Source organism: Pygoscelis adeliae, unplaced genomic scaffold (genome assembly GCF_000699105.1).
Source record: "Pygoscelis adeliae isolate BGI_AS28 unplaced genomic scaffold, ASM69910v1 Scaffold101, whole genome shotgun sequence".
In the NCBI taxonomy this organism is placed as follows: domain Eukaryota; kingdom Metazoa; phylum Chordata; class Aves; order Sphenisciformes; family Spheniscidae; genus Pygoscelis; species Pygoscelis adeliae.
This window is the reverse complement of record NW_008824238.1, coordinates 96801-108526: the sequence shown is the minus strand read 5'-3', so window position 1 is coordinate 108526 and position 11726 is coordinate 96801. Positions and strand designations below refer to the sequence as shown.

The 11726-nt window shown below is 39.4% G+C and overlaps 1 protein-coding gene across 1 annotated transcript in view; it reads left to right on the top strand.

Moving 5' to 3' along the window:
• The window catches only part of LOC103926210 (carbonic anhydrase 3-like), a 14099-nt gene extending 2398 nt beyond the window's left edge, over positions 1 to 11701 (top strand). Inside the window, exons 3-8 of the mRNA XM_009335052.1 lie at positions 52 to 249; positions 3391 to 3509; positions 5479 to 5571; positions 7463 to 7528; positions 10213 to 10368; positions 11582 to 11701. Of these exons, the coding sequence (XP_009333327.1) occupies positions 52 to 249; positions 3391 to 3509; positions 5479 to 5571; positions 7463 to 7528; positions 10213 to 10368; positions 11582 to 11701 (752 nt within the window). The remainder of the gene's footprint in view (positions 1 to 51; positions 250 to 3390; positions 3510 to 5478; positions 5572 to 7462; positions 7529 to 10212; positions 10369 to 11581) is intronic.
• Positions 11702 to 11726: the final 25 nt, after the last annotated feature.

Genomic DNA, 11726 nt, shown 5'->3' with positions numbered 1-11726 from the left:
GGCCGGCCGGCGATGAGCCGGAGCGACATTTCCTTGCCTTTCCCCCCCCAGGACCCGACCGCTGGCATGAAAACTACCCCATGGCCAAGGGAGACAAGCAGTCACCCATTGAGATCAACAGCAAAGACGTGCGGCACGACGCTTCTCTTGCCCCTTGGCACGCCAGTTACGATCCTGGGGCAGCGAAAACCATCCTGAACAACGGGCGCACCTGCCGAGTCGTCTTCGATGACACTTTTGATCGATCAGGTCGGTTTTTGGTTCGGCTTTTGGGGGTTGTTAGCAATTGAGGTCTGCAAACCGCTGGGAATCAAAACACATCCTGTGGTACCTGGCCTACAGAGGCTGGCAGACAAAAGTCATTTGCGTATGTAAAAAAGGTGCTCCCAGAGTTTATTCTGGTGGAGCCAGCCATGTTTAGGTCCACCATAGGTGGGACAGGGAGGCTGCAGCTGCAGGGGCACCCCTGAAATACAGACTCGGCTGGAAGGTGGACTTCTCTTCCCCAAGTCACCTCCTTCAACGCGGACACTGCATCCTCAGGCTTTGTGTAAGGGGAGAGAGTGTCACCCAGGGGGTTTTAGTGCATACTCTGAGAGGCACTTCATAAACACAGAACTTGTGTGTTTCCCCCAACTGTGATCTTGATTTCTTATTATTTTTCTGAAAAAGCTATGAAAATAGCATTTATGGAAATAGCATTTCATAGGTTCTGGAAAGCTATGAAATGCCTTTGTTATTTAACTGAGAAAGAGCAATCTCTAATCTCTAAGTTAAATTGTTAAAAACTTGATTCCAGAGCTGTATCAGTGCATAGCTCTGAATGCAGCCAGGCAACAACAGTCAAAATGAATAATAAATTCACAGTACCATATAATGCGAACATATCTCAAGAGCATGCAATATTGATCAGTCCTTTATCAAGAAGGAAAGCAATCTAATTAATGGAAAACAGAGTTACTTTCCATTGTATTTTTCTGCATCTGCTTTGATGGCACTTGTATTGGGATTTTGTTCTTAGTAAGCTATATAATTAATGAAATATATCTGCAGTACATTGAAAGATCACTATCTCTTGTTTATCTTGATGAGCGCATTGTTTTCTTGGACTCAAACTTTATTTACCATTACAGCTACCTGTTATTGCTCCACATCTCGCAGATGGAATCTATGCTATTTAGGACAGGGACCACTTCTTTGTTATGTATTTGTATCGTGCTTTAGTATTTATTACCACAATTTCTACACAGTGGCCTCAGACAAACCATAAATTGCACTTTTGTTATAACATGGAATGCTCTTCCACAAGCACTGCATAAAATCATTGCCATGACTCAAAGCATGGGAAGTAAATTAATTATGAACCTTTTCACATGGTGGTTCTGCTCTGTCTTTGCAGCTTCCTAAAGGCTGAAATGTTAAGACAGAGGCTTCTCAAGGATGTGCATGCCCAGGGAACTGTATTGGAGAAAGACCCTGATTTGGCCAAGCAGAGTGCACCCCCTCCTCTGAATCTGTTCCCTCCCCACCTCTCCCCTCCCCATCATCTCTCTTGTTGCTCTGGACACCCAGTGTGTACATTCACTCCCCGCTTCTGTTACTAACTTTCTGCAGGCTGCTGGACAGTAGTTAGGGCTCAAGCCTTTCATAGGGAATCAAATACAGTGTTTGACTGCTCTGAAAAACCACATGAGAAGCATTTCATAAACATTACCTTCATTTGTTGGCTTCTGTGGTGGCAGCAGCTGAGGATAAGTAGTAGCCACAGATCCGATTTTAATGGGAAAAAGAAATCTAGCTTGAAGATAGCCTTTTTTGATCTAATCAGATAGAAAAATTTGAATGTTAAAAAGATTTTTTTATGCTAGAGATCTGCATACCATTATGAAGTGGTGTTTCCAAGTGCTTCACAGTATTTGAGTTCTGGAAAGGGCCACTTGTAGGAAATGACTGCTAAATGAGTTTCCAACTCTGATACTGATTTAGCTTGTAAATGTAGGTAGATCACATAAATTCAGCTCCTGAAGGTTCCTCCCTCCCATTGATTCCCATGTGAAATGGCAAGCAAATACTGGTGAGAATTTGGACCTTAGAGTCTATGCCTTATTTTTCCTACATTTGAAAGTGAAATAATAATAATAATAATAGTAAAAATTATTATTATTGCTGCTACTATTATTATTATGTGACATATCATATTTTCCATTAAAGGCTTCTACAGAAGGCTTACTCAATACTGTATTGAGTTATGATAATTTATATATGAACAAACTCAAAACCTAAGAGGAACTGCATGCCTAAAACTCAACACAGTGCTTTGTTCCTGCCCCCCCAATGGCTGTGACATCTACCAACTAAAAAGAGAAACTGCAAAGTTAAACCTCTTGCTCTGTGTAGGTATTCCAACACATATGATATCAAGAATTAATTTGAGACCATTGGGCACAAGAGGATTTAAATATTATTTCAATGTTAACTTTGAACTTCAAAGCTATTGGTAGAAGTTCAAACTTGAATGCTATTTAAACAAGGTCTTCTGGCACTGCAGTTGTGAACTGCATTATCAGCTTTCTGTGTAAGGAAACACGTCTCATTCCTGCCTTAGGTAATGAATGAAAAATATGTTTGAGAGCTTATCCTCTAAGCAGTCCCTGCTCAAAAGAATCCCCAAACTGAAAGAGCAGGTGTGATGTTTGGAAAGTCAGAGTTGATGTAAACTGTCAGACTGATGCGTGGTCAGTGTTATTTGGCTAAGAACAGCAGAAATAATAGCTTCATAATTTCTTTCATTGGTGGCAACATTAAATGTGGACTATAGCTTTTGCTTGCTCAAGGACATTTTTCTAACTCATTTGACCTAAACTTTCTTCTCTTCCCTCACTTTCAAAAAATAGATCCCTTTTTTTTGTTTTAGAAGCGGCAAACTCTGCTGTAACCATTGTTTAGTTGTCTGAACTGTAAAAGGTATGGCAGTTCCAGACTAGAGGTATGCTTCAAAGCACCTTTGGGTTAATTTCACAGTCCTATCCCCAATCATTTCACAACAGACCATTTCTTGGCAAGAATCAGCTGTGAATACCTTCCTTCTCTCTCCACATCAGGAACTATAGTGTGTCCACTTGCCAAGAGAAGAGGGGCTTGTTGGGGTTCTGGGGTTTGATTCTGTGCTTGACTCACAGCAGCTTCCACAGTTTTCACATCAAACAGGACTCTTCCTGAGGGATAACAGAATTCAGCTGCAATCTTGTAAACTGGTGAGTGTTGTGACCCCCACAGCAATCAGCTGGATTTACAAGAGGTGCTCCACACTTTTGAAGTATGGGTTCTTGTTCAGTAAACGTGTATGTCAGCGTTTTGTAGGCTGGTGTTGATGTAGATTATCAATTCCAGTGCTGAGAGGTGGGCCGCTCACGGGAGCCTACAGGCTGCGTCAGCTTCACTTGCATTGGGGTTCCTCTGATGACCATGGCTCTGAGCATGTTATAGATGGGGTGAAATATGCAGCAGAGGTAGGACTTATTTTTAATAGTAGTATTCAGTACTAACTGGAATTTGACTGATTGTGCATCTGAACAAATTAACCATTTTCCCTTTTGCAAGTATTTAGTTACGGATTTTTTCTCTAAAATCTGCCTATGAAACTTGTGAATATTCATCAGTGTGCAGTGGGATAAGTTGCATCTGCCAACAAATGTATCTTTGCAAGTATATACTAACATGGAATTTGCTTTTTCAAGCAAGAGTTTTTGCTGGTATTTTAGAAAGTTTTAAAAATGTTTGCGACAAAGCAATCTGTTATTTCCAAATAGGAAGATCTGTTTTCTGCTGATGTTTTTTGGCTTTTAGCCATTTCTGGTATAGCTTGCATTACTAAGTTAGTTTCAGAAAGCATTACTAATTAATAGAAAAACTCGCTAAAAGCACATTTGATAAACTCACATTCAAAATTAGATCCACCTTAAAACTGATTCAGAGTGGTAAAGAGTATCTTCTAGTTTCTGAACATCTGTGCTTTAAAATCTCTGTGTTTATTTTCGGGAACTGTGGAAAACAGATGTTTGGGTTTTTTTTTTTTTAATGTAAACTACTGCACTATTGTTGTCCAAATTTGCTAAAATTAATCGCTGCTCTAGGCCCTGAAGACGTCTTCAGGTAATAAATGTAAGTGAATTCACTACCGATGCTAGTGAATTACTAGCAAATGTTACTTCCTTCCTCCATCTTATTTGAGAATAGGCTCAAAATATATGCCTATGCCCACAAAAAGTCTGCAGTAGTGTTTTCCTGCCTTCCACTTACACCCTCAAGGTGCAGAGCTTACAGGGGCTTTGTCCACCTATTGTAGGAGAAAATTCGGGCAGATATTTTGCAGGGCCAGTGTGCACAAACATTGCAGAGATGACTGTGGGTGATGGTTTGAGGTTTTTTTCCCCCATTCCTTAGCCACAGCCAAACTGTGTTAGTGTTCTACTTTCTGTGGCCGACTAAACAGACAAATTCTGCTTCCTCAAGCTATTTCTTGGTTAGTTCAAGCACAGACTTTTTACTTTGCTTTTGTTTGCAGTACTCAAATATTTACTGACAGGAGAAGAAAGCCTGGAATGTATGAAATTTTGCTAGAATGGAACCAAAGATACATGGCTGCTCCACCTTTATCCTTAGAAATTATATCCTTATCCTCAAGAGAAAAGAAACAGAGAGCAATACATTAAGTTATATTCAGGGCAAATTATTTTGTTGTTATTTTAAATAATTGTTACTGTGTTTAAAAAAAAAAAAAGTAAAAAAATTGCATTCAAAATATGCACCAGACTCCTATTTTTTTTGTATGGCACTACGTTCCAGACACTACTTATTTTGAGATTCCACACTGCTGGTTGCAGCATTTGTAGCTATATGCAGGAGCCAGAGATTTTCTGGAAGGAGATGTAAAAACTTGAAATATATCCTGAAAATACTGCATTGTTGAAAGTAGAAATGAGAAAGAAATGTCAAGTTACTATCTCCACTCCTTTCCAGTACAATGTGCCAAGAGTAGTAAGAGATACAAGCGATAAAATATGTACTGCATACAACCCAGTGTAAATCCTTGAGCTGTTACCTGCATAACATGAAGATCTAAAACTCTACTTGAGACGAAGTGCATGTCAGTAGGTGTTTTATGCACTGCATGTGTGCGTGTCACGTGCTTGGGTTCAACTGTTTATAGTTGAATTGTCTGATTAATTTTTGAAGGTATTGTGTGGTAAACTCCATTTTCCTTCTTTTATGCTTCAATTAAATGCAAAGTGATGCTTATAGAAAGTGTGAGCGCATGGAAGCATGGGAACAGGAATAGGAAATACATATAGTTTTCTTCTTCGTGCCCATTCCTTTACTTACTGTGTACTGGAAACTTCTTAATTTAATGTAAAAGGTTGTAAGATTGCACTGTTGGCAATTTCTTGCATTTATAACTGAGGTTTCATTGATTTTTAGTTACATATGGTGCACTGGAATCCAAAACATGGTAATTTTGCTGGAGCTTTGAAACAACCTGATGGTGTGGCTGTTGTGGGCATTCTTCTGAAAGTAAGTGGCAAATATTCATTCTTTATAATTTTCTGTATTTTTCATCTTTCTCTAGTGCCAGGGGAAAAGTTCCCATTGTTTTTCCCTGCACTGTATCATTTCACAGGAAAACATTCAAAGCGATGCACAGACTGAAGTCACGTTATGTCCTTGGGCCCTCCAGATTCCATGCACTAACCTGTTCAGAGCCGACTTCTGACACCATTCATGACACCAGTGGCACATATCACGGGGTGGTATTGAACAAGAGACACACAACTTCAAGCCTGGGACACTTGCTAACTTTGTCCCTGATAGCTGACCAGCTCTGTGCTGTGATGTGTACTGAGTGAGGAGGACAGTCGGCATAGGAAGGGTGTTTCCTCCTGCCCTTTGTCTGCTAGCAGGTATCGTATCTACCTGTCAGCAAGGTTATGCTGACTGATGCCCATCCTTGGTCTCTTGCTGATCCCCACATGAGCTGGGGATCAAAAGGAGATCAACGAACCTGCGCCAAAAAGACCAAGTACTTGAAAGAATTGATGGTAAAAGAAGTTCACTGAACATTTTAACCTTGAAATACAGCAGCTTCATAACAAAATAATACTGTACTGGTATTTTCCAATTGATTTTTTTATAAACTTAACAGAAAGAAAGCAATTCTACTATCAAATCTGCATGCGGTCTAGGACACTGAGAAACACTAACAGGCAGACAATCTAATAGTGATAAATTATGCAAACTTTAGCTATGTGGCTGTCATTTTACTTGCAGGTGGGCATTTCAGCTTGAACACAGTGTCAGAGAATAGTTCTCCTTCTATTGTTTTATCACTAGTAAGCTGCATTCGTACAAGCAATAGCAAGTGGATGTAATTAATTTTGCCACAGTGTCCCTGGACAGACTAGATCCAATGTCATTTTAATTCTGTTACACTGTGAGGCAGCCTGACCTTTTTTCTTGTGGTTAGTTAAACTGAAAGTGACAGAAGGTCAGCCTCTGTCCACATTCTCCCCTATGACTATGTCCTTCAATTATTCTTCCTTTGTCATTTCTTTTGGTCTATTTTAGGCTAAAGCCTTATCTTGTAAAACACAACTTACATAGTATAACATTATGTTCCTATTAACAATGCTAAGGTCAGCTAAAAGGTCTAGAAAACTAAGTAGTATCACTGTATCTTCTCTGGCCTTCTTTCCCTGTTTCCTTGCTCACCGGCATAGGAGCTGTTGTTTTGCTCTGGGTTTGTCATATTCCATGACTGGGTTTTTGGGTATTGCTAAAACAGATATTGAATTATCTCCTGAAGAACTGAATTTAATCTATTTTGGAACAAGACATGGCAATAACAGCACATGTCTTATGCACACTGTCTTTACTCTTCTGGGATAGAGAGCCATGTCAAAGCTTTTGGAGGTGCTGAATGTCATGAACACAAGCAATAAAGTGACCCCATAGCTTGAGGAGGTCATGACACGAATCTCATCATATGTCTTACATCAAGTCTGATCTGACTATACGTGCTGTGGAATGATTGAAGTGTCTGCAGGAACTCCAGCTGTTCAGACTATCAACACTTTGCTGTGTCTTCATACGTCTCACAGTGGTTGTGGGTCGCTTTCAAACCAGGAGCCAAGGGCTAGGCTGGTAGATGACACTGTCTGAGTGAGCAGTTTGTTCCTCTGACAGTGGGAGACACCTTGTAGAGTCTTTCAACACATTTTTTAATTGCAAAGCCAGATACTTAAGTCTGCTATTCTGGATGTTCTTTTAACACTCACAATTCTGTGTCAGTCTGTACTGGATGCTCTGAGAGTACTGCTGCCTAACTTGACAGATGGGATGTACTGAATTTCTTTCAAATACTGTGGAACATGATGAAAAAATACCGTACTTGTGCTTTGCATTACAGGTTGGAAAAACTCCCAAACCAGAGATGAAGAGAATTCTTGAAGAAATTGATAACATTAAGACCAAGGTATCAAAACAATTTTTGTGGTATAATGTAGTTGAAAAGCAGCAGAAGCAGAAATCGGGAGTTCAGATACACTCTTTTTGGCATCATTCTGTTACCTAACAGTAGCACCAGAGGTGATACATTGGACTGTGGAGCAGGACACTTTCTTTTACTTAAGTAAACATATAACTCCTCACTTCTGTAAGTATTCTTGCTGTAGAGGATTTTGTGTCAATCCTTGCATGCACAATTGATGGTCTTATTGATACTGCTCTGTAAAAATATGCTAGTGTGCCAATATTAAGAAGAAATGAAAAGCTTTTTGAATTTGAGGACAGCAGTGGCCAAAAAAATGCATATAATTGAGTCAGAAATTTAGTTAGCCTGAAATGAGAAGAAACTAGTAGGAATGATGGAGCAAGCTCCATCATTAAAAACTATTAGTTTTAAGATGGAACTGAATTCATTTATAAAAGGGATTACACAGTACAGTTTCTGCACCAGTCCTAGGTTCTGTCTTCCTATGATGCTAGCACAAATAGTATTGCAAACCTATTCTGAACTTTCAGTTTAATTAATGATCTAAGGACCAAAGTCCATACCTATTGCATAGATACAACTGCAAAAGGGAGTTCTTTGCAGAGAATTGTGATACTGCATCTATTGTTATTTAACTTTATTAATTAACATAAGCCTAACCTCTAGGTATACTTTAGCAATTCTACTTCGTGATAAGCTTTATGATCCTAATCATGCTAAAGGAAAAGTCCCTTTTTTATTTGACATTGAACATACCACCAGATCACCAGGACTGAATTTTACAAATTTTGTAAGCACCTTCTTCCCAATTTAGCAGAATTTCTTGCATTTAATTTATGTATGTATGTACTGCCATTGATGTCTGGGTCTGAGCCTGAAATCTGTTCTCTCCTCACTCAGAGTCATATTAATTTTATTTTTTCAACCTTTTCTTAGTCTTCAGATACAATTCAGTTCTTTCTGCCGAGGGAGCTGAATGTCATTTTTGTTTGCCCTACCTGTTGCTCTCCCTGCTGTGTCAACAATCTCTGTCTTGATACAGATTCAGCTTTCTCTCATAATCCCTGTATCATTTTTTGGCCATTTACATGCAGAAAAGCTTTGCCACAGTTAATAAAAAGTTGATTGATCACCCTATGAAACACTGTGTCATATTATGATGAAAAGATGGCAGTGATAGCCACTCCATTACATTCTATCCAAGATTGCCTAACTGGAGATTTTATGACTTCTAACAGCAAAAAAATAGAAGTCTGATTTCCTACATCCAGATATTCTCTGTAGTGGTTCTGGAAAAAGCAATAGCTGAAGAAAAGCAGAGAAAGATAGGTGCGTATGCAAAAAAACACATCTTGTATTTTATCTCTTATATTTTTTTTTCCTGTCATCACATACATTTTACCAAGATTACTTATTTTTCAGGAAAGATTAATGGATGGTATTACCGGTGTATTTATCGCACATGCAGTTTCAATTGCTATGGTACATTACAGACAGAGGAGTTTCTTGGACACTGTACTGTTGTGCTGGTTTTGGCTGGGATAGAGTTAATTTTCTTCATAGTAGCTAGTATGGGGCTACGTTTTGGATTTGTGCTGAAAACAGTCTTGATAATAGAGGGATGTTTTTGTTACTGCTGAGCAGTGCTGACACAGAGTCAAGGCCTTTTCTGTATTTACTGAAAAAGCACAATTTTGTTTGTGAAGTTATTTGCAAACTCATATTGAATTTACAGAATAATTTTGTCAGGAAGATATATTTGGAGTCTTGATGTTATTCTTTCCACCCATATTTTGTGCAGGGATGTGTGGAAAAGATTTCAGCTCTTCCTGTTGCACTTTGTAGGGTAATACTCTGTTCTCATCTAGAGAAGATTCTCCATGATTGGAGAAGGAATTAGGAATAATAGATTTTGCTTTCCAAAACTGCATCGTAAATACCAGTAGAGAACTGAACTTGTTTAGTTCTTGTTGCCCTGAGGGGACAAGGAAGTCTCATCACACTCCCGTGGAGATATTCTCTTGCATATCCCATTCAGTGGAAAAGAAAAACATTTCAGGAAATGTTGTCTGGTGTCTGCTGTTCTCCCTTGTCTGGTGATAATCACCTTTAGTTGTAAGACATTCAGGATCCAGTACTCTTCCAGGAAATATTTTAATTTTTTACATTAAGTGTAATAGTGCCAACAAAAAGATTGAGAGTGTCACCATGACAATGTAATTAGAGCACAATTTTGGGAGGAGAGAGGCATGCAGATTTAAATTCCTTCAGATAGAGGAGAAGACTGTAACGAATCTGGGATAAATGCCTGGCCGCTGTTCTATGGGATAAAAAGGGTACCAGTACCTGCAGTGCCACAGCCTTTAACTTTTATCCCAAGTGACCCAAAATAAAACAAAATTTTGATAATTCCAGAATAGAAAAATGTAACAATGAATTTGCTTTGTCCCACACAATTCAGTTTGTAATTTATTTTAATTTATTAATGGAATAAAAATGTCAGTTATTATTAATTGCAGGGCAAATGCTTGACAGGAGGAAAAGGAGACTGATCTCTTGCATGAATCTATATTTAATTACTCCCTTTATAGTAACATAGATACTGATGTCTTTTAAGATGCATATCCCCTGAGTTACTGCAGATAATTATTTTTTGTTTCTCTAAGGGCAAAGAGGCTCCTTTTCAGCACTTTGATCCTTCAATCCTTTTCCCCAAATCACGGGACTACTGGACCTACCATGGTTCATTCACTACACCCCCCTGTGAGGAGTGCATCACTTGGATTCTCTTGAGGGAGCCAATTGAAGTCAGCTCAGACCAGGTAAACTCCAGCTAGTTCTGCTACTCCTTTACCAGTTCTCAGCAGTGTCCCAGTATGTCAGTGTGACGATTTGCAAGCCCTATGTTACCTTGCCTTTTTTGATAAGGAAAGCTTTAGCTGAGGACTGTGAGAAATTGCCTGCAGAATGGACTGTTGAAATGGACTGTAAAACTGACCTTGAGAATCAGGCTCTCTTCCTAGACACCTCCTGGAATAGCTTTAGCAGGACTGTTCTTGGGATCCTGAAAACCTGCATAGGCAGAAGTGCCCCCGAGCCACAAAATTCAGCCATCACAAGCAGCCTCAGTTCATTCTCTGTGCTTCAGCATTAAGTGGCAAGTGAGACTAACATTTAGCTGGTTTCCCAGTTTAAGAAATTGCTGGTCCAGATCTTGACTTCCTAAAAGCTGTCAGCGAGAAGGATCAAACTAGCTAGAACCTGCAAACCTGAATGTTAATACAAATTAATGTACTAATTGTGTTTATATAGCTCAAATGTGCATTTACACAGGAAAAAGAATAGAGAGCCAGACTGGATAAGGTGACCTTCTTTTTAGTTCTTGCGTTAAAACTTTTGTTTATTTATACTATTTTCTGCTTCAGCAGTACAAGTCAGGGTATACGCTTTTTACTGATTTGGCTGTTTTCAGAACAGGTTTATTCTGCATTCTGATGAAAGGGTAACAATTAACAAAGCAACACTGAATTTAGATTAATTTGGAGAACAACAGCTAAGTGCTGAATTCATGATTGAACTTAATAATCCAGCTGACATACATTTCTCTGCCTTACAGAACAAAATACGAACTTATGCAGACCAGCGTTTTCTGTCAGACTACCTTGCATAGACTTAGATGTGCATCCTCCTTCACAGATAGCCATATTTTCACAAGTGATTTGACTACAGTCCAGCTCCAGCAGGGTCACAGGAGGCCTCTGCTCCTTTTCCGCATCGTGAGTGTGGGTCAGGGAAAAATCCAAAAGAAGCCCAGGCAAGGGTCAGATGATGCACTGTTCTGTGGATGAAGAGTGTAAAGATCCACAGAAACAGTGCCCAGCTGTTGGGCTGCAGTGATCTCCACCAATAATCTCTACTAGGATGCTTGTCATTATATAAGAAAATTCCTTTTCTGTCTCAGAGTTTGTTCTAGGCATCAAGGTCCACACTGCTTCCAGGTGAATTCACATGGACACTAATTTTTCTTCCCTGCAGATGGCGAAGCTCCGTAGCCTTTCCAAGAATGGTGAGAACGAACCTGTGAACCCACTGGTTGATAACTGGCGCCCACCTCAGCCTGTGAAGGGCAGGATAGTGAGAGCCTCGTTCAAGTGAAGTCTCAAGTCTCACTCTGCTGAAC